Below are 23,596 nucleotides of genomic sequence, written 5' to 3'. Positions count from 1 at the left end.
ACACGGCAACGGGCATAACGCGTTCGTGTGCAACAGGCCTAAGGTGAATGGAACTGATTTCCAGTCGTGGAATTTTCTACCACAAAACCTCTATTGGATGCATGCGCAGTTCCCCTTGCCCCATGGTAAATCCAGCCCGGCACACGAGGAGTTACAGGCTCAGCCCTGGGCCGCAGTCACGGGTATAGCATGAGCTCTGGAGTCACAGGGAGCATGCAGTCACATTTTTTGAGCATGGGAGGAAAAAAAAAAGAGCAGTAAACATGAGGCGAGGGGAAACGGGGGCAGATAGAACCAAGGCGGGAGCTAATCCAATAATCAGACACAAACAAGTCCAGGTATAATGTGACATGGGACGATAGGGATTACATGAAGCCGTGAAGACTGGGGGGGGTCGGTAGGTTATGTAATGCAAGTGTCTGGGTCTCCGTTCATGTAGGCTCAGGGATATGCGCACACAGTAACAGGTCATAGGGGCCAGATCACCAGGTGGGAGCCACGTGGACGTTCACACCCCGAGTGGAGACACTTCGTCGGCGCAACTGAACGACCAGGCGGATATGGATAAAAAAAAAAAAACGTAATTTATTTTGAAAGGTAAACTAGATTACCACAAAATCTACCATTTTATATATATATATATATATATATTTTTTTTTTTTTTTTTTGGGGGGGGTGGTCCTGCTTCTAGTTCTGTGGAAGGAAAAACAACAAGTAGGAGTCGGACAGCCTTTAATATAACTGCCTATTCTTGTCCGCAAAGCGCGGACAAGAATAGGACGTGTTATATTTTTGCGGACCACGGAGTGCTGTCCACATCTTTTGCGGCCCCAATGAAGTGAATGGGTCCGCATCCGAGCCGCCAAAACTACATGTGCATGAGGCCTTACTGGCATGCTAGGGTCATCCCTGTTTTGCTTCAGTATACAATCCCGTACAGGGGTGTAGCTAAAGGCTCATGGGCCCTGGTGCAAGGGTAAAGCTTGGGTCCCTCTTCCCTCAGTGCTTTGTGGCCAGGGAAGCACATAGCCTTCATGCTGCCTGAGCAAAAACAGAACAGAACCGGAAACACTACTGGAAAAAAAAAAAAAAAAAAACGGAAAACGGAAAAACGGGCCGCAAGACACTGAAAAAGACACAGTCGTGTGAAGGAGCCCATAGGGGGACATCTATCAAGATTGGAGTTTTCTTCGCCAGTCTTGATTCCCCTTGCCAAATTTATGCAGAAGCACAAGCCTCTCATAGATTTGCCCCAACCTCCCTCTGGCCGTACGACAGTCTAAAATCTGTGGCAGCCTGAGAATTGGGTCTTATTCACCCCAAACGGACATAAATAAAGAGCGATGTGCCGGGCAGACTACGCCATCCTCTCACCACTTCAGAAAGTTATGTGCAGAGGAAAGAGCAAAAAATAAATAAATAAATAGTGCAACTTTTTAGCATCACAAAAGTCAATCAGGATTCCTGGACCATCAGGCTTTGCACTGGATCAGCAATTACTCTAAATGATACCATAAACATCACAAGTATAGCTGATAGGGCATGTGCCCCAGGTGCCAGAGAGTGCAAACATGCCACGCTGCCCTGGCCAGGATACAGGGCTGACGTGGGGGGGGGGGGGGTTCTGTGTAATCTGGGGTTCAATCTATAGTGCAGACCTATGGGAAGTGTCCTGAAATGGGAATAAGAAAACGTGTAGTATGTTGGGTGGGGGATGGGCAGCCGCAGGAGTCAGGTCATAGCCCAGCGTGTTTAATCCACCGTTCCATCAATGAAACCCTGTGCATTAAGCCGGATTGTGTCTCTGCAGAGCCGTGGTTATATAACGTGAGCGCTCAGGACCAGGCACATGCACTGCCTTGCGTGAGGCGCTGACGTTACAGCGATTAACCAGTCTCTCCCCCAGCTGTTTACAGAAAGCAATTGCCGGGCAGCTGGTCTCTGCCACATGGACCTGGCGCACTGACCATCTCTATACAAGGCGGAGGCTGGACTCGCACGTGCAGCTTCAGGAGCCAGAAGTGGTCCCACAAGGAATTGGAAATAGAAGGGAATGGATACATTTCCTCTGTTTTGTATCCAATCTGGGGTTTGGCTCAAATAACTGCCACAGAAAGCTACATGTGGGATTCCAGCCTTAAAGGGAACCTGTCACCGGGATTTTGGGTATAGAGCTGAGGACATGGGCTGCTAGATCGCGGCTAGCACATCCGCAATATCCAGTCCCCATAGCTCCGTGTGCTTTTATGGTGTAAAAAAAATTATTTGATACATATGCAAATTAACGGAGATGAGTCCAGTGTGAAGGAGCCCAGCACCGCCCCGCATTCTCCAAATCTCCTCAACGTCAGAAATCTAGAGCGCCGTAATCTTGCAATGCGCGAGCTAGCGCATGCGCAGTGTTGGCATAGTGTTCCTTCCCTGTGCTGGCATCAGCCTCAGGGAATGAACTGCACATGCGCTAGCTCACGCATCGCGAGATTACAGCGCTCTAGCCTTCTGACATCGGGGAGCAAGGAGGAGATTCTGAGGATGCGGGGCGGTGCTGGGCTCCTTCACGCTGGACTCATCTCAGTTAGGCCTCCTGCACACGACCGTATGCCTTTTTCAGTGTTTTGTGGTCCGTTTTTCACGGATCCGTTGTTCCGTTTTGGTTCCATTTTTCCATATGGCATATACAGTAATTACATAGATAAAATTGGGCTGGGCATAACATTTTCAATAGATGGTTCTGCAAAAAAACGGAACGGAAAACATACGGATGCATTTCCGTATGTGTTCCTTTTTTTGCGGACCCATTGACTTGAATGGAGCCACGGAACGTGATTTGCGGGCAATAATAGGACATGTTCTATCTTTAAACGGAACGGAAAAATGGAAATACGGAAAGGGAATGCATACGGACATGCTCTATTTTTTTCCAGAGCTGCGGACCAGAAGATCGGGGCCAAGCTCTGGAAATGCGGACAGCACACTGTGTGCTTTCTGCATCTCTTCCGGCCACGTAGAGAATGAATGGGTCCACACCAGTTCCGCATAATCTCTTGATTGCCACTGTGGGGCAGCTTTTTTGGCAATATATTGTGCTGCACTACGGTATATGGCTCTGATGGGACTGTATTTTGCGCTATTGGTATTGCTGATCCTGCCCAATTGTGTTTTCCTACCTTCTATCAATTTGGACTCCCTACAACATGAGGCCATTTTTGGATTTATTTTTTTCCCCAGGGCCACTTTAACTTCCCAGTCCGCCCCCGGATATTAGATGGTCGCTGAGACCTGCCAAAATCATTGGGGCACATTTATCAAGCTCGCCTGTTTTTTTGGTGCCTTCACACGAGGCAGATTCTGTGGCAGAAAATTTTGTGACAAACTCAGTTCTATTCATTTGTATGAGGCAGCAAGCGCACAGATTTCTGCAAGCTCCATTAAAGTGAATAGAACTAATTTTCTGCCGCGTGTGAAGACGCCCTTTAGGAGTAAAATTAGGCTAGCGCATTTGTCTTTTTGCCAGGCATTTATTAAAAATCGCACAGCCGTTGATGAATTACACAGAGTCTATTTCTATTAGTCTGACCTCTGGTGGTTGTTATTCAGTATGACAGGTTCCTATTCACTTAGACTGGTCTCATTTATCTGTACATGAAAAAATTTGCATCTTTTCAGAGAAAAGTCGCATGTCTAAAAAAAAAAAATAATGTCCGCTTCATTACGCACTATGCCAGCCCTGGAGTAAAGTAGAAATGAGAAAGTTTTTGCGACAAATCCAGGTGCGAAAAATGTGCACCTACATAAATACACTGCTCAAAAAAATAAAGGGAACACTTAAACAACACAATGTAACTCCAAGTCAATCACACTTCTGTGAAATCAAACTGTCCACTTAGGAAGCAACACTGAGTGACAATCAATTTCACATGCTGTTGTGCAAATGGGATAGACAACAGGTGGAAATTATAGGCAATTAGCAAGACCCCCCCAATAAAGGAGTGGTTCTGCAGGTGGTGACCACAGACCACTTCTCAGTTCCTATGCTTCCTAGGCTGATGTTTTGGTCACTTTTGAATGCTGGCGGTGCTTTCACTCTAGTGGTAGCATGAGACGGAGTCTACAACCCACACAAGTGGCTCAGGTAGTGCAGCTTATCCAGGATGGCACATCAATGCGAGCTGTGGCAAGAAGGTTTGCTGTGTCTGTCAGCGTAGTGTCCAGAGCATGGAGGCACTACCAGGAGACAGGCCAGTACATCAGGAGACGTGGAGGAGGTCGTAGGAGGGCAACAACCCAGCAGCAGGACCGCTACCTCCGCCTTTGTGCAAGGAGGAACAGGAGGAGCACTGCCAGAGCCCTGCAAAATGACCTCCAGCAGGCCACAAATGTGCATGTGTCTGCTCAAACGGTCAGAAACAGACTCCATGAGGGTGATATGAGGGCCCGACGTCCACAGGTGGGGGTTGTGCTTACAGCCCAACACCGTGCAGGACGTTTGGCATTTGCCAGAGAACACCAAGATTGGCAAATTCACCACTGGCGCCCTGTGCTCTTCACAGATGAAAGCAGGTTCACACTGAGCACATGTGACAGACGTGACAGAGTCTGGAGACACCATGGAGAACGTTCTGCTGCCTGCAACATCCTCCAGCATGACCGGTTTGGCATTGGGTCAGTAATGGTGTGGGGTGGCATTTCTTTGGAGGGCCGCACAGCCCTCCATGTGCTCGCCAGAGGTAGCCTGACTGCCATTAGGTACCGAGATGAGATCCTCAGACCCCTTGTGAGACCATATGCTGGTGCGGTTGGCCCTGGGTTCCTCCTAATGCAAGACAATGCTAGACCTCATGTGGCTGGAGTGTGTCAGCAGTTCCTGCAAGACAAAGGCATTGATGCTATGGACTGGCCCGCCCGTTCCCCAGACCTGAATCCAATTGAGCACATCTGGGACATCATGTCTCGCTCTATCCACCAACGTCACATTGCACCACAGACTGTCCAGGAGTTGGCAGATGCTTTAGTCCAGGTCTGGGAGGAGATCCCTCAGGAGACCGTCCGCCACCTCATCAGGAGCATGCACAGGCGTTGTAGGGAGGTCATACAGGCACGTGGAGGCCACACACACTACTGAGCCTCATTTTGACTTGTTTTAAGGACATTACATCAAAGTTGGATCAGCCTGTAGTGGGTTTTTCCACTTTAATTTTGAGGGTGACTCCAAATCCAGACCTCCATGGGTTGAAAAATTTGATTTCCATTTTTACTTTTTGTGTGATTTTGTTGTCAGCACATTCAACTATGTAAAGAACAAAGTATTTCAGAAGAATATTTAATTAATTCAGATCTAGGATGTGTTATTTTTGTGTTCCCTTTATTTTTTTTTTTGAGCAGTGTAGATCGAAAGAAAAAAAAAAAAAAAGTCACAAAAGTTAGAAAACTTGGGAATTAGTCTAAATCAAAAATAGGCAAACAAGCCACAAAAGCCTCCAAAAACTGTGCAATTTCACTAGTAAATGCAACTAAAGAGAAAACTGTCTAAAACAGCATTTTTCAATGAAAAACAGACACTATAGTAAATGTGCCCCATTGTGTTTGGCTGACATTTACCCGTGTCCAGCCAAGCTTTAGGCTATGGCTACCCATGGGTGACCACTCCAGAACTCATGTTCTACTGCCAATACACCATGACTACTCAGTTTCTACCCTCATCATCCGGGCTGTAAAAAAAAAAAAAAAAAATGGTGGCTGGGGTTGTGGATGACGTATCTGGTTGCATCTCAGTTTTTTGATGGGCAGATATTCAATCCTAGTGGAGGGAGCAAGTAAACAGACAACCAAAGTGGTGACGTGTGGCACAATATTGCAGCTAATGATCATCCGTGGCGCTGTGATGAGACGTGTCACAGGTGCAACCCTCTTGGGTTTTTGGTGGCACAAACCACTATGCAAGTAGCGTGCGACTTTTCTGCAGTCTGGCCTCATTTTTACATCCAAATCACAGATCTAATGTACTCACGTGACACGTCACGCCATAGCCCCAGCCTAATGGGGTATTCCCATCTCATAAAAGGAATGGTGTAGTGCAGGGATCAGCAACCTTTGGCCCTCCAGCTGCTGTGAAATTACAACTCCCAGCATGCACACTTGCTCGGCCATTCTAGTAACTGCCATAGCAATGAAAGGAGGATTCTGGGAGTTGTAGTTTCAGAACAGCTGGAGTGCCGAAGGTTGCTGACCCTGGTATAGTGCAAGGATGTGCCAGCACTTTACAATTGGTGGCATCTGACCTCTGGGACCCCCAACTGACCTGGAGAATGAAGGGGCTGCAGCACCATGTCCACTTCATTGAATGGGGCCAGCAGAAATTCCCTGCACAGCCAGGAGGTGGGCGCCACTGGACGGGACAGCGCTGAAATCAGTGCTGCAGCCCCTTTACTGTCGGGTTTGGTGGGGGGGGTCCCGGAGGTCAGACCCCCACCAGTCATTACGTGTTGGCAGCATACCATCCCTTCACCAGGCACAACACCACAGGCCAACACAGTGGAGTTTCATCTATTGTTCCCTGTTATCAACCACTTGGGAGAATAAAAGGAATGCGTTCTATTGCTCTCGGTTATCAGCCATTGCACTTCTGATCACTACTGTAGGTCACATCTCCAGTGCCGAGAACCTCCATGTGTGATGGATACCAGATGCGACTCTTACATCAGACTCCGGATTTTAGGGTCAGTAGCCCTTTAAGGTTTAAAGCCACGGCTGCCCCTTCTCACAACCTTAACACCTACACATGCACATGTCTGGAAGCCTCAGCGCTGACTGAACGTGAGGTTTTGAGACAAAAGGGAGGGCGGCAGTAAAAGGAGGAGGAAGGAAGAGGGGGAATTCCAAGACCCTGCATCAAACATAACAGAAAGATAAACCACACAACAAAGAGAAATGTAAAAGAAAAAAGGTCAGACACCAGAAGTGGCGCGAGAGGAGGTGGTGCGATCAGCGTCACTGCAACTGAAGAGCGAAGACCGATGTAGCAGTGCTGAATTAGTGGTTAACTGTCTGAGATTTCAGCAGGTTACATTTTTAGGACCTTTTGCTTTTAGGCCCTCTTGTACAGGATTACAAAGCCATGACCGCTTTCCTCTGCAAATAGCGCCCCGCCTGTCCACAGGTTGTGTCTGGTATTGCATCTCTGTGCCATCAAAGTGAATGGAGCCGTAATACCACACCAAACCTGTGGCCAGATGTGGCACCGATTCTCGAAGTAGCCATGTTTTCCTAATCCTGTGCAATCCTTACCCAGCGGTTTCTAGGCCTTTTCTAGAATTCCCTTTAATGAACACCTCTTAGATTGCAGTTAATGATCCAGCTTTACATGGACCCTGAATGACATTACTTCTGCACCCATGCTCCACCTGCATCACCGTTATGTCAGTCTTTACTGTAGTTCTGGAATTTGGTTCCTGAACCAGGATGGTTAGGAAGAACAGTACTACATTGCAGCACCTCTGGCTCTCTTGAAACATCCCTTCAAGAACTGACAGTTCACTACAGAGAAAATGCAGATGAAAAAGTGCTCAATGACAAACTCCGCACTGCTACACCAAATTTTTAACATGACCTGTGCCCAATGCACTCTATTCCACAGAGACCCTTTATTAAATAGACACGGCTCTGCTTCATTTTCTTTTAATCTCAACCATACACATTAACAAAAACTCAGGGAGCAGCGTCCGTGTCAAGAAACAAAGAATGTGTACAAAATAGAGCGACTAAGGGAAGAGTCAAGAGCCGGCGCCCGTCCACCCCCATCAGAGGGGGATGTCCAAAAGCGGCAAGCCTGCTGGGAGCAGTGTGTCAGGGATCCTGCTCAGGAGCGGCATGGAAAAATAGGAGAGGCCAATGGAGGAGATGGAGCAAGGGGAAGAACCACTGCTGGTTTGGTCACTCCTGGGGCATCCATTCTCCATGAAGGGTGCAGGGCCAAAAAAAAAAAAGAAGTCTCCCTCTAATGGGGTAATGGCGGGGCTGAGGCAATCCCCCAACACAAGGTACTAGAGCATTATAATACATAGTGGTCCATACACACAGACGCCATAAATTACAAAAAAAAAAAAAAGGAAATAAGTAAATTCTCATAAATAGAATTCTTGAAGTATAAAAACGAGCTTTCCCTCTTAAGTCAGTTTATTTTATAGATTCTCAAGTGCAAAGTCTGTTCCTTCCCGAGACCATTTGGCACTAGACTTGGACGCCATCAGTTCTATAAAGGTGGGTTGGGGAGAGTGGCAGCAGTAGTGGTGGTGGCGGACAAGGGGTGGAGGGGGGGTGGGGGTGGGGTGGAACAACAGGCTCGGATGGCACAAATTTCACCCAAAACACTGCCAGGGATGGAGAAGCAGACGCCACGTTGGATGCAGTCCACTATGCCGGTTGCTGGGGATTGAGGTTTAGATGAGCCGGCTGCCCCAGGAGACCAATCCTCTGCTTTTGCTTCCGTTGCTCTGTCATCTGTGAAGCATAAAGAACAGATTAACCAAGATCTAGTACTAGGTAGGTGGCCACTGACTGGTGGTCTGCAAAACTACAACTCTAAGCAGTGGCAGACGACTGAGACCACCACAGAGCTCACATCTAGGAGAAGAATCTAGAGCAGTTTTGGTTCCTCCTAGGGCACCACGTACTCCATAAAGAATGCAGGAACAAACTCATGGGTCAGTTGGTGGTTGAGTCACTAACCCCTATGCACTGGAGGTATCACGTTTACTTTGAAGAGTCTCCAAAAACAAAGGCTCTCAGCCAAAATAAAATATGCCCAGACCCATAAAGTCCTCCCTACCTGATCCTTAAGCTCACTCAGCTGGCTGGACAAATAGGTCACCAGACGCATGGTGGATTCCAGCTTCTCCTGCAGATTCCTTAATTCATTCTGTTCACCTTCAGAGTCGCTGCTCACAAGGGACATGGCCCTCATTCTTGGAAACCAGTCAAGGTTTCGATCCTAAAAGAAATGAATGAGATATGACCTAAAAAGGAACCACAACTAAAAGGTCCAGCAGCTTTTAGTGGGGCCAATGAAGGCAATCAGTCTAGGAGACCCTGCAGGTAGCCATCTTTAGTACAGAATTCTTTATAGGCCTGTAAAAGCTAAAACCCGTAATGTGACCTACCCTGAACCCAGGAACACCCAGAGGCCACACCCAGATCCTAATAGCATCTGGCGACAGGAGCGTGTTCCCGAGAGGCCATGTGTCAGAGCCGTACACTGCACCCAGCGGGCGTACTGTACGTACAGTATCCCAGAATATCCTGCATTATGAATAAAGATGTTCCTGGTGGTGATTCATGAACCATGGGTGCAAGGATGTCCATCAGCCCCATCGTCCTTATGCGTCAGTTCTCCCAGAGGGCTGTATTCTGGAGGAACCCCGCACCATACAGGAGGCTTGGCATCTCCTCTGGGAGGTCTCCACTCTTTCCGGGACCCAGTAGAGTGGGGGTATGACTAAAGGGGTATTCTAGTTACATTGTGGGGGGCCCCAACCACTGGGACCCTCACTTATCACAAGAATGATGTGGTGGGGGGGGGGGGGTCCTGCATTCCCGGCCTAGATGAATGGAGCAGAAGTCAAGTATGCACGATGGCCCCCATTCATTGAGACCACTGCACACGGCCTTCTCCACCAGTCCCATAGAAGACCCCCAGAGTTCCATGATCTACCCTCCAAGGGACGGATAATCTGCAGAGAACGAGTTCATTATATGGCTTTCTGATGAAAATCTGCAGATAGCCATGTCCTCTGATATGCCCTATGGTGGTGGCGGTGCCCTCCGTTCTGGCAGACTCGAGCATGGAGGGCCCTGCATATGAATGGCCCCCCATGTCACAGTACAGGCCCCCCCACAGCTGTTTGGAGGTTGCTGGGAGAAGGAAGCGCAGAGTTACAGCTGAACTGTCAGCCAACCTCTTTAACTGAATTATACCAATGTCTATACAAGCCGGGGGCTATCCATAGTACTCAGTATACTGGGCAGACTAGATGGGCCAAATGGTTCTTATCTGCCGACACATTCTAGGTTTCTATGTTAAGCCTGCTGCTCTTAGCCACCAATCACATCGCAACTTTCATTTTGTGCTCTGATCTCGGCAAGTGAAAGCCTCGCTGTGATTGGTTGCTATGGGCTGCAAAGACTTCTGAAAGCTGTGTAAAAGAACCTCGCCCATTGGGCCCAGTTTGGAAAACTGTTGCCCATAGCAACCAATCAGAGCTCAGCTTTCATCTCACCAGAGAAGTTCAAGAAATGAAAGCCAAGCTCCGATTGGTTGTTATGGAGTTTAGATTAAAATGGGGCCCAATAGTTTTAGCTTTATTATTCGTATTCTCTCCTCAACTCCTCCTTGGGGACGTAATGCCGCCATTAGCGTCTATTACAGACCGAGCTCCACACAATTTAAGGGATTCTCACCGTAGACTTCACCATATTGAAAGGCGGGTCCAGATTAAACCAGCCCCCCCCCCCCTTCCTCCTTCCAGACACCAGCAGCCCACCCGTCACCAGAGCTGACAATCTAAAACCAAATACAGGAGGTGTGCCCAAATAACCAAGGAAGCGATGATTAATATGAAATTCTGTGTTTTCTACAAACCTATAAATATGTAAACCTTTAGCCCCAGGACTCCAAAAATATTCCCTTCCTGAGGACAAATCCTCCTACAGAACATGTGTAGAACACGCTCCATGAGACATACACCACTCTGCTACATCACCGTGTAGTTGCATGGTGATGCAATAGCGCCGGCCCTCGTGTCATACAAGTCATGGTGAACGTCTCCCATAGGCCCCCACTAGACGAGGTGAACCGTCCGTGACTCCTGCCTCTGCCTGCTAAAAAATTAAATGGGGGACAACTAATTAAAAGGGACAACACCCTTTTTACCCATTTTCAGCTGGGTGACAACTCATGGGGCTTCCAGTGAAGCCCCCACCGAGGTTGTCACCCATTTTCTCTAATTCCTGATTGCCTCAGTTATGCAGCAAGTTATTCAGAAGTCAGGGGACAGTTTACTTTATGACCCGTGAGTTGTCAGTTAATGTTCCCTGTGAGCAGCAATGGCGACTGTATTCATGGACACCCGGTCCTCGCAGCATCCTCTAAGACCGTGGCATGCAGGCTGTCAGGGGGAATGCTGAGGGTTGTAGTTTTGCAACCATTAGAAAGCCCTCAAGCTGACAAGCACTTAGATTTACAAGACCTCCTATTATCCACAGTCCCTCCAAATAATGCACCCCACTTCCACTTAGACCGGGCTCAGTGTTGCATGTGCACCCCTTCGCCCACCCGCGTCTTCTCCGCCCCCCCCCCCCCCCCCCCCATTCACTCGTCCCACCACTTCCTTCGAGCAGATGTGTCTTAACCACAAAACAACTCACTTCTAAAGTAAAGGGGCTGGAAAAGTCCCGTGGACACAAACTGAACACCCAGACGCGGGGGCGGCCGGCAGTGGAAACATGAGGGGGGAGCAGCCCACAAACCGCAATGTCCGTAGCAGTGTCATGAAGGATGGGTGATAAGGGCACTGCCATGGCATGTGACAGGGCCACCTACCACCTCTGCAACAAATCTACTCCATGTGTAAGGCTACTTTCACACACTCGTTTGGTGCGGATCCGTCATGGATCTGCACAGACGGATCAGTTCAGAACGGATCCGTTTGTATTATCTTCAACATAACCACGACGGATCCGTCTTGACCACCATTGAAAGTCAATGGGGGACGGATCCGTTTTCACTGACAATAGAAAACTGATCCGTCCCCCATTGACTTTCAATGGTGGTAAAGACAGATCCGTCGTCATTGTGTGTCAGAACGGATCCGTTTGGCTCAGTTTCGCCAGACAGACCCAAACGCTGCAAGCAGGGTTTTGGTGTCCGCCTCCAGAGCGGAATGGAGACGTAACTGAGGCAAACTGATGCATTCTGAGCGGATCCTTATCCATTCAGAATGCATTTGGGCAAAACTGATCCGTTTTGGACCGCTTGTGAGAGCCTATGACGGATCTCACAAATAGAAACCAAAACGCCAGTGTGAAATCAGGTGCAGATGGGAGCCCAATGGCTGCACTATCCGTGGCATGCACCAGGTGGGGGCTCCACTTACAGATTTACCTGGATTATGATGGAATCCCCCTTTAACTGTTGGTGCCCTAAAAGGGTTTAAGTTTTATTCTTTTGCATAGTAACGAAGCAGATTGCAGCTGCCAAGTATCTCCGGATGTGCTGGAACAAGCCCATGATGAGAATGCAGAGACGGGCTTGACTGACCCACCACCACCCCCATCCTCTCAGCTTTGTGCAGGAAGTGGATTCCACAACCCCAGAGCTGATGAGAAATCCACAACCTAACCCGGTCAGCTGAGCCGCCCACCAGATGATTCAATTCTTGCTAACAAGGAAGATGTTGGTTCTCCTGCAGAACCTGAAGTTTCATTCTTCCGACCTAATCGTGCCCCCCTGACTGCGGCAGACAAGCCCCTTAACCTCATGCGTGCTGGAATTAAGAGGAGAGCCCCCGTCCGTAGAGTGGGATCACAACTCCCACCTTGGCCAGAGAGGTTGACAGTGCAAGTTTAAAATCAAGGGTGGTCCTGAAATGGTTCATATTCAGGAGTTTCTGGGAAAGCTGGGTGACCATTAGACTACACCCTGCTTGCCTTCCTGCTCCCACAGCAGACTAACCATTCAGGGGCCTAGGAAAGCTGGGTAGTCACACCCGTGCAGGCTCCAATTTGGTTTAACCATCCATCTCAGGTCATTGTTGAATTAAATCTGTGTGAGCAGAGATAAAAGTAGAGTTACCCTTTAACCACTTGACGATCAGAGGTTGCAGGACGGGTACAGCGCTGACCCCATTCTGCTTGGGTGAAACAAGAATCATGTTTTGCAGAGGTTGACCTGGATTCATAGTTTTCAGAAGAATATTTGGTAATGACCACAAGTTAAGCAAATGTTTGATGCAACTAGAGACAAGCGAATTTCACATTTTGAAATTCATTCACACTTCGTTAGTAGCCTAACCAACATTCACACTCGCGTTTGGTGCGGATCCGTTCAGATAATACAACCGTTCAGAACGGATCCGTCTTGAACATCATTGAAAGTCAATGATCTGTTTTCTATTGTGCCAGATTGCGTCAGTGAAAACGGATCCATCCCCATTGACTTACATTGTGTGTCAAGACGGATCCGTTTGGCTCAATTTCGTCAGGCGGACGCCAAAACGCTGCAGGCAGCCTCCAGAGCGGAATGGAGACTGATCGGAAGCAAACATACATTCTGAGCGGAGCCTTTTCCATTCAGAATGCATTAGGGCAAAACTGATTAGTTTTGGACCGCTGAGCCCTGAACGGATCTCAAACGGAAAGGCAAGACGCCAGTGTAAAAGTAGCCTTAAATGTGAATTGCATTATGGATTCCGTCACCACGGACCATTACGCTATTCTATGATGGAATGCATAACGAAATGCCTTCATTCCGTCATAATAGAAGCCTATGGGCTGCAAAACGAATCCGTCCCGTTTCAGTTATGCAGGGGAGTCCTCTAAACGCACTCAGTCATAGAATTGCGTTATGGTCCGTGGTAACAGAATCCATAACGCAATTCACATTTAACCAACAAATGAAGTGTGAACGAATTTCATAAGCGGAAATTCGCTCATCTTTAGATGCAACCAACCGGGCAACTTCAGAAGAAGCAACAGGAGTCTTATTGTTCCCTATGGGGAAGACACGACCAGACCCGACCCACGGCCAACAGCCGATTTTGCTGGCGGAAGACGTGGCTGGCGGCTCATTGACCCCACAGTGACCACTACAGGTGAAATGTGGTATTGCATATGAAGGGAATGCCTGGATGCAGCTCTGTGGCATCCATAGGACATATGGAAAGGTTGAGGATGATAGACCACCACAATCCATTTAAGCCCTGCTAATTCAGTTTCGCTGCCGAGCACTGCTCTCTTCTATCCGCTGGGCAGCAGAGCTGTGGTTTCTGCACAGTGCCACCGTGCAGAGGAAAGGAATCTTGGTTCATTCATTAGCTCGGCAGAGGTTGGACCCCCAGTTATTGAATATCAGATGGGAATACCTTGTAGAAAGTGCTTCACACAAGATCCTAACCATCCATCCTCCAGCCTCACCTTTATCATTTCTGCCACGTAGCTTTCCGGTCCAGTGTATTCCGTGGAGTCTTTCACTTTCACCAGTACAATAAAAAACAAATAGTGCCACATGTTATGTTCCTCCTTAATGTGCTCTTCAAACGTCACAGTTTTATTGTCAAATTTGTCACGTTCCAGCCCTACAAGGAAAAGAAAGAAAGACTCACGTTAGATCACGTGAATGGAGAGGAGTAAAATTCTACCACAGGTAATAATACATCAGGAGGGGCCAAGAATCTGTAAAGCTAATATTGTAGATGTCAAACAAGAACAAGCAGTAGTTTACTGCTGGTATGAAGGTACGAGGGTCATCATATGTAGACCTGTCCTCTCCTCCACAAGGCTCATACAACATTCTGTGAGGTTGACCTGTAGTTTCACGCACTAGGGGCCGAATAAAACCCATGTACTATAGGAATCCGTGGAGCCACCTCTCCGTTCATTCTCCATCAGGATGCAGCAGCCAGAGGCCGTCTCATCAGGCAGGACGGCGTCAGGGAGCCCCAGGGACCCATTCCTATATCATATAGGTCTAAATGTGTAGACATACCATACATCTCTAATATGGGAAGAGGTCAGATGATCATAGAGTGGGAGCAAAAAAGCCTGACCCACCACAAATGAAACATGTAGTCTTCAACACTTCCTCTTTCTTCTGCTTCTCACTTCTCAAGTCAGCAAAAGTGTCAATGATGACACCAAAAATCAAGTTCAACACAATAATGATGACCATAAAGAAGAAGAGCAGATCGTAGATGACACGCGCAGCAAACAGAGGTTCCTGTGACAAGAAATAACAGAAGTTGTCCACTCTATCTGACCCTGGTGCAGTGGAACGTGCTAACATTTTCAAGAATTAGGTACCTCTTTGGAAGGTTTCCGGAGAACATCTCCAACACCGCCACCACTTCTGAGTCCATGACTAAGGACAGTCACTATGCACATCAGTAGGGTCTCACAGGTATGTTCTTTCTCTTCTTCCTCTACATCTTCTGAGACCTCTTCTGTAGATACAGTCACTCACAATGGACAGTTTTTACATTTCATATACCTATACTACCAGATTTCTTCTTACCTTGGGTGCAGTTACCTCCCGACTCCAAACGGCAAACTTCTGAATACAAGAGCTCTCGGGCCATCGAGCTTCCAGCCTCTGGAACAGTAAGGTACACATAGTGACATGTAGTTGTCAGCATTAATCTAGTCACTAAGTGTTATTACCACCCCTCGTTGTACAAGGTGTCACTTTTCATTCACAAATTTCGTGATAGCGTAACCCTGTAGCTCACCTGGGAAGGTTGTCTCATTTGGCAATCTATCCACTTCCAGTATAAAGTCATCTTTAAAGAAAAGGTATCCCACAATGGAAAACAGATAGACCAGAATCAACGCCAGCACAGCAGTCAGGATAATCGACCGCCCATTCCTAGTCACACTCTTAATCACGTTGAGTAGAGTCTCCTCTCGGTACACTAGATCAAAGAGCTGAGAAGACAAGGCAACAAGAGGATTATCATTACAAGGAGATGGGAAGATTTTATTTCTGGACCATAAGTCATTGAAGACTCACCAGCAAACTGTAGAAGAATTCATGAACAAAGACCCCCATAGCACAGATGAGAAGATACAACAGATGGTAAAGAAATTCAACATCCAAGATCATTGCGCCGTAACCTCGAGTAAAGGTGCCTCGATTACCCACAAAGCTTGTAAGGAAGATTATTTTATTGCACACCTGTGGTTAAAAGGTTACAAGAAAGTGTGAAGGAACATTGTCTACTATCCAAATGTAAAGTTCTACAAGACTCAGATCTGCATTCATGGTCCAACTTGCTCATTAGGTATCATGTAAGTGTCTGGCATGGGAGCTCTTATGAAGAATGTCCCTACTATAACTCACTTTGCCAAATTGCCCCCCTCCCATTAGTTACTGGGAGCCAAGAAGTGACAAAACCAATGATATACACTAAGCTGAAATGGTCACTGGACTACAGGTCAGTTGATGAGTCCATCTACTTTTCTGATCTTGGTCATACCATGCAAGACCTCAACAGGAGTCTAAATGACAACTCACATTGAACGCCCCTAAAAGGAACAAGGTTGGTTGGAGCCCAATGGAGAAGATGAGTCGCAGAATGGTGGAAGCAATCAAAGCTCTTATTCCATGTGGCTTGGGAAGGATAATGACTATGGCTAAAGAAACAAGCATGGCTGTCCAGAGTAGACCTGAGAGACGGGAATCCAGTGTTCCTATAAAAACCAAGAGAGTTAGTCAAAGGAGTGTTGAACCCATCGGCAAAACAAATTCTTGGACGCAGAAACACTAGAAGTCACTCACTAACCTCCTCGTACACCAACAAAGGGGTAGAAAAACGCAACAAGAAGATTCATTAGCACAGCCAGGTTGAATGAGATGCTGCTCCAGAAGGTCATGTTTCTAGAACACCAGTATAGGACATGCTGCGCTGCAAGACACCAGACACGGGTGATTGTTAAATTCAGAAGAGGACCTTGGCCAACTCTTGCCATAAATGAACCTTCATAGGACTATGACCGATCCTTCTACTGGACCTCTTGACTTCACACCCAATGGCTCACCATGGATGAACCCTTGTAAGGCTACTTTCACAGTGTTTTTGCTGGATCCGTTATGGATCAGCAAAAAACGCTCCTGTCAGGATAAAACTGTCTGCATCAGTTATGATCGGATCCGGTTGTATTAGCTTTAAAATAGCCGAGACGGATCAGTCATGAACTCCATTGAAAGTCAATGGGGGACGGATCAGTTTTCTATTGTGTACGAGAAAAAGGATCCATCCCCATAGGCTTACATAGTCAGTCATGACGGATCCGTCTTGCCCTGCATCCCAGGATGCACTCAATGCGGCTTGCTGCACTCATGAGAGTCATGGGAATGCAACCAAATGGAACGCATTCTGGTGCATTCCCTTTTGTTAAGTTCTGTCCCTATTGACAATAAATGGGGACATATGACGGATCTCAATAGCAGATACTGAAAATGCTGGCGTGAAAGTAGCCTAAGTGAACTGATAGACCCTTCCACGACTATTCACTCAAGTATTTCCCAAATAGGAGGAACCTCAGGAAGACAAAGACCCATCCACCCTCTACTGGATCTCCTAATTAGATCCAATGACTCAGCATGGATGAACCTTAAGAAAAACTAACAATCTGTTGGATCGCGATTTATCATAAGAGGATCCTCTACTAGTCAGAAAGACTCCCATCTATTAGTGGGTCTCATAATTACTTCTAATGAATTACCATAGACAAGTCAATTGACCGACCCTTCTATTGGATCTCATGATTTCTCATCCACGGAGGTACCATAGTGGAACCTCAAGAATTGTGGAAGATCCTTCCAGCCTCTTACGAATCTCAAGCGACTCCTCACCTCGTAGCTTTTTCTGCCAGTTCATTTCATTGAATAGATCTTCTGATCTTTGGAAGAAGTCATGGATCTTGCTTCCTTGCTCATCCCTTTCAGTTGTGTAGTAAACTCGTAGTTTTGACTCCTTGGTAAGAAACTCGCATATACTCGGCACAGGGAAGACTATCTGCTCCATTGTCCGGTCAAGACGTACAATCTGGGGAGAGATCAAAGATTACGGTGATGTCAGAGAGCTCCACCTGTTATGATCGAGAGACCACCAGACAATGGAGCACAAATCATATGTAGTACAATTCAGGACCAGGAATGTCCTGTGCAAGGTGCTTTCCAACCTCACCTCTATCTGTGCTGTATGTTTGGCATAAAATTCCAGGGCCTCATCGCCATCCCCTGTTTGGACTCCTGGTTTCAGCATTTGCTGTAGCTCTTTGTTGTGTCGTGCAAGCTGAGAACATAAAAACGCCATGAGCGCCATGTGGTCAACAAAATGTGGCAATCACATGTTTCCAGAAGCATTAGTGGTTTCAAGAACCTAACTTTCCCCATATCCCTAACAATCCTACAAATTTACATGGTTGACTTCTACACTCTGCTTGTGTCCCTGACAAACCTAATACATGGTTGACTTCTACTCTGCTTGCACGTCAGTCTTCACTGCAGTCTGTACATAAACCAGGCAGTAGAATAGAGCTCTAGTTCCTGACCCAGACAGGAGAGGTTGCAGTCAATGCCCAATATTGATCCCTGACAAACCTAAAAATAACCTTCCGACAAATTGTAGACCCTTGACCGGATATGGTAGGGGTTCGGTCTCACAGAGTCCATTTAGTGCTAAAAGTAACAAAAACCTCTATAGTCTATAGGAGGAGAGTTTATGCGGGATTCCCCTTCAGGTTGCCCATGCACACTGCATGCTCTGCTGCCTTGGAAGTGTTAAACCCAATTTAACTTCATTTACAGTAATAAGATAAGAGGTTAAAAATGGCACAGCGCTTCTCGCTTCCCTCACTATTTTAAGAAGGAAAACTGAAGCCGAGTGAGAAGCAGAACCATCTCTGAAATCACATCATGTGGGACACCTTGATCATGAAGGGTCTTCACGCGCACCGACATCTGGAGGTGGCGACAGCTTCCAGCACCCGGATCGCAGGTTAATGTTATTTATGTCCTTTCATATTTTTATGGTGCAGGACGAAAATAAAATGCACGTTTCTACCTGAAAACCAACAAGCTGCTGTTGACTGATCTGATCTCATGGGGACATGTTCACATCTGCTGTTTGTTACAACAGAATCCGGCTCATACAATACAGATGAGAACCAGGCAGCGTCCTCATCCATGCTGCCATTTTGTGCAGATTATAATATATATATATATTTTTTTAAATAGATACAGATCTGGTGTGCTGGTCCTTCTATGTGGGTGCCCCCTCCATTCACAGGACATTGCCCCAAGACTAGTACAGATACAGAAAACACTACGATATGTCTGCAGCAGCTGCCCTGCTTGTTGATGGTTTCCAACTAGATTTAAAAAATAAAAAAAGTTGAAAGATTAATAAATACCTCAAAGAGAACCTGTCAGAGACCTCATTAACCATGAAGGGTTTGGTGGAGGGTCACTTTAGGTCCAAACCACTCAAAATATTAACCCATTACGGTCACAACCCTCTATTACCCAACCTCCACAGTGTCTTCTTGTGTAGTTTGCAGGTTCCCCACATCCCTCTCCTAAAACAGTAGGGCAAAGATGCAAACCCAAGACTGAATGGACATGAGGGATGCTACTCATTCTCATTTAGATATTTAAAGAGCCTTAAAAGGGGTGGTCCAAGATTAGAAAAAATAAAATAATAAATGACTACTCCACACCTGTCCATGGATTAGGTTTGTTCTATCAAGGTGAATGAAGTTCAGCTGAAATACCAATGTGCAAATTTTGGACAGATGTGGCGCATATTTTTTTCTGTACAAGCCCTTTAAAAAATAAAAAATAAATAAAAAAATAATTCAAGGAAGCAGCCACGATAACAGGAGGCGTATATCATGAGACCACAACCCTGGAAGGGGATTCTTTTTTAATAAGGTGAACATAAATCAGCACAGATTGCCTTCAGTTCTTGCTCAGCGCAGCAGAGTTCCTGTGCAATCCCTGGATGAGCGCCCAGTGTGGAAGCGGCACAGCTCTACCCGTGTGTGGCAGGGCATGCCTACTACATGTGCAGAGAGCTGGCGCACCCACAGCCTTACAATACTAGGACACGGTGTCCACAGCGAAGCTGCCTCGCACCGTCCTCCCGATTACACAACAGCCGACACCTCGTGCTCTTATATAAGAAGCCCACCTGATGTGCCAGGATGTAAATATTGTGGCCGACATTGCGAGGAGAAGCAGCGTGATCCTCACCGCTCTCCACATCCTCGAACTCCACCTCCCCCTGCAGATAAGCCTTCTTGATCACCTCCACCTGAAAGAGAAGGGAGAAGAAGATCATCTCCATACAACACAGGCAGAAAGAAGACAAAGGATGCGCAGCATAAAGGGTCCATTCACACGACCGTAGTACATTGCGGATCCGTAATACACCCGGCTGGCACCCCCCATAGAACTGCCTATTGTACGCAATTGCGGACAAGAATAGGACATGTTCTATTTTTTTAGGGAGCCGCGGACCGGAAGATCGGGGCCGCACTCCAGAGAGCACATAGTGTGCTCTCCGCATCCATTCAGTCCCCATAGAGAATTAATGGGGCTGCACAATTGTGGAACGGATGCGGACGTGTGAATGGAGCCTAATTGTTCTCCAGAAGGAGGTCATGTCCCCTGTAAAATGCAGAAAAAACTGAATTCATGATAAAATTAGATACACGGTTCAGCAGACAGGATCACACATGATCACATTAGATAAACTGCTCTGTAGAAACCATTTATAATTTCTCTCTGGATATTATTATGCAGTTAAAGCCCATCTGTCAGCGGTTTTGTTCCTATGACACTGGCTGACCTGTTACATGTGCGCTCGGCAGCTGAAGGCATCTGTGTTGGTCCCATGTTCCTATGTGCCCGCATTGCTGAGAAAGATTATGCTTTAATATATGCAAATGAGCCTCTAGGAGCAACGGGGGCGTTACCATTACACCTAGAGGCTCTGCTCTCTCTGCAACTGCCGCGCCCCCTCTAGTTTGTTTGACAGGACCGGGCAGTGTGCGATCACGCCCACCAGTCAAAGTGCAGAGGGAGCGGCAGTTGCAGAGAGAGCAGAGCCTCTAGGTGTAATGGTAACGCCCCCGTTGCTCCTAGAGGCTCATTTGCATATATGAAAACATTTTTCTCAGCAATGCGGCCACATATGAACATGGGACCAACACGGATGCCTTCAGCTGCCAAGAGCACATGTAACAGGTCAGACAGTGTCATAGGTACAAAACTGCTGACAGATGCCCTCAAGTCTTAACTGTCTGGAGACAGATTCCTGCTTGCCGGCTGTGAGGATCGTCCAGATGAAAAAACATCCATCAGATCCTCGGCCACAAATTTATCAAGCCACATATCATGGCACAGGTTTGAAAATATCGTGGCCTTAGGGCTCTTGCACACGAACGTTGTGTGCCCATGGCCGTATTGCGGCCCGCAATACACTGGCACCAGCCCATGTACACTCCGCATCACGGATGCAGACCCATTCACTTGTGTGCATGGGCCGGTGCCAGTGTATTGCGGACCCGCCGTATGCGGGCCACAATACAGCTACAGCCATGGGCACATAATGTTAGTGTGCAAGAGGCCTAAGGCCACAAACTTTATATTTTTTCGTGGTGTGGACGGATCACAGACCCATTCAAGTTGAATGGGTCTATCAGTCCCGGCAGCTGCACGGACATTGCCTGTGCATTGGGGACCGCAAATTGCGGTTCCCAATGCACGGAACGGATGCACAACGTTCGTATGCAAGAGGCCTAATAGAAAGAAGAAGAATTTATATATATATAATAAATCATGGACTTTCTGGAGGAGAAATACAATGTTTCCAAAGCAAAAACCCAACATGGATACAATTTAACAGAACTGCTGTAACATCCAGAGTATGGGCAGGACAACATTGTATAATATCTTCCAGACCGTCGCCAGGATGACCCCCTCCCCCCAGACTCACCAGCTCTTTTGGCCTCATATTATACAAGATTCGCTCGGCGTTCTCGCTGTCGTGGCGGCTCTCCATGATGGCCAGCAGCAGCTTGGAGGCGTTGTTCTGCAAGAGAAGACAGGAGTCTGGAGACGCTGGACCATGCAGATCAGGGCTTTATCGGAACTGTACAAGACGAGGCACAAAGGGACTCGTACCTCACTGATGTTACAATGGACTAGATGGATCAATAGATCTTTAGCCTACAGACTATGGCCAGAACTCACTCAAATGCTAATAGACATTGACAAGCATGATATCGGCACGTCATGCTGCTGGAAAGCTGGGTCATCACCAATATGGCTGCCATGCAGCTCCTACGTGTATTCCCCAATGTCTAGAACAGGGATCAGCAACCTCCGGAACTCCAGCGGTTTAGAAACTACAACTCCCAAAATGCTTCATTCACTTCCAAGGGAGTTAGACAAACAGCCAAGCAGGCTTGCATGCTAGGAGTTGTAGTGCCGAAGGTTGGGGATCCCCAGTCTAGAACAAGAGGGTTGCCCAACGATACAGCCCCCCTCATCTGACTGCTGCGTATACATGCAAAACTAGAGGTTTAGGCGTCTAGGAAAGCTGGGTGACAATCTCATCTCATTGCTCGTCACCCAGCTTTCCCAGAAGGATATAATGAAACAGACTTCGGTTTTATTATTTTAGGGACACAATATGAATGCATCTGAAACATGCTCCGCGACTTCACACAACCCTGGGCTTGGATCTTATTTTGTGATCTGCACATTGACAGCCCCTCCAGGGCTCGGGCGGGGCCGCCATCTTAGAAGAAGGATTGCTGTAAATCTTAAATAATCTGCCCCTGTTCCTCCGTAGGAATGCGTTCAGACTTTCAGGCGATTTCACAAGAATTGAGGAAATGCATATTTAATGGAAATACAATATATGCAAATGACTGAAGGTGACGGGTTGGATGAAATCCAGGAATATTGCAGCTGCTCGGGGCCGTCTCCGGACACGCGATTTCACTCGCCACGTCCACCGGTAACAATGCGCTCTCTGCAGACAGGTATCGTTACAGGACAGGGTTACATAATGGCCGCATTGTGCCAAGCCCCGACTATGTAAACGATGAATTGGGAGTTCCTGCTTAGTAACAAATCCTTGGCAGAAGCAGCAGCCTCATCTTGTGGATCAGGAATACACCGTACTATCCGTAAGTGAAGCGCCATCTGTGCAATGTACTCAGCAAAACGCACAAAACGTGCCAGCCTTGTTGACTTTCATTAATAATAATTTCGTAAATCAATTGAAAAAAGGTTTTAATTAAAATAAAAAAAACTGTAAACTTTTTTTTTTTTTACCTGGCATGGTGCTGGATTATCAGATTTTCTGGATTATTGGACGATCATAGGAAAGTCCATAAAAGCAAATAACTCCTAGTTCCCCAGTGATTGTTTCATGTATAGCGTAATGTATATTATTAGGGCGAGTTCAGTGCAAGGAAGTGCGAGTGCCCGTTCTGGCAGAATCACACAGCATTATAATGATTCATGCCCACGGCCGTAGGCGTTTTGCGGTCCGCAAACCATGGTGTATGCCGCCCTTTTTTTTTTATGCCCCTGCAGAAACGTCCTATCCTCGTCTGCAAAAACGGACAAGCTCTATGTTTTTTACGAGGGCGTGGATCGGACTTACGGGTTGCTGCTTGCATCTTTTGCGGCCCTGCTGATATGAATGGGTCGGCATCTGATCCACAATAAACGCGGATCAGATGAGGACCAAAACTAGGGCCGTGTGCATGAGCCCTAAGGCTGTGTGTCTACCGAGTTAAGCTACAT

General features: G+C 47.1%; 1 protein-coding gene across 6 annotated transcripts in view; it reads right to left on the bottom strand.

The window, feature by feature from the left end:
• Positions 1–7,658: 7,658 nt before the first annotated feature.
• Positions 7,659–23,596, bottom strand: part of ITPR1 (inositol 1,4,5-trisphosphate receptor type 1) — a 97,494-nt gene continuing 81,556 nt past the window's right edge. For 4 of the 6 annotated variants that reach the window (XM_040408694.1, XM_040408697.1, XM_040408695.1 and 1 more), the window contains 14 exons: positions 21,771–21,866; positions 19,962–20,084; positions 17,955–18,062; positions 17,621–17,813; positions 16,548–16,670; positions 16,280–16,455; positions 15,776–15,940; positions 15,495–15,690; positions 15,281–15,358; positions 15,070–15,209; positions 14,821–14,986; positions 14,185–14,345; positions 8,825–8,986; positions 8,355–8,496 (listed from right to left, as the gene is read on the bottom strand). In XM_040408694.1, coding sequence (XP_040264628.1) covers positions 8,410–8,496; positions 8,825–8,986; positions 14,185–14,345; positions 14,821–14,986; positions 15,070–15,209; positions 15,281–15,358; positions 15,495–15,690; positions 15,776–15,940; positions 16,280–16,455; positions 16,548–16,670; positions 17,621–17,813; positions 17,955–18,062; positions 19,962–20,084; positions 21,771–21,866 — 1,974 coding nt within the window. In that variant the 3' untranslated portion in view covers positions 8,355–8,409. Of the gene's footprint in view, positions 8,497–8,824; positions 8,987–14,184; positions 14,346–14,820; positions 14,987–15,069; positions 15,210–15,280; positions 15,359–15,494; positions 15,691–15,775; positions 15,941–16,279; positions 16,456–16,547; positions 16,671–17,620; positions 17,814–17,954; positions 18,063–19,961; positions 20,085–21,770; positions 21,867–23,596 lie in introns of those variants that run through there. The other 2 variants (XM_040408696.1, XR_005774377.1) reach the window with 2 other exon arrangements.

Source organism: Bufo bufo, chromosome 9, assembly GCF_905171765.1.
Source record: "Bufo bufo chromosome 9, aBufBuf1.1, whole genome shotgun sequence".
NCBI lineage: Eukaryota > Metazoa > Chordata > Amphibia > Anura > Bufonidae > Bufo > Bufo bufo.
This window is presented reverse-complemented; position numbering and strand designations above follow the sequence as displayed.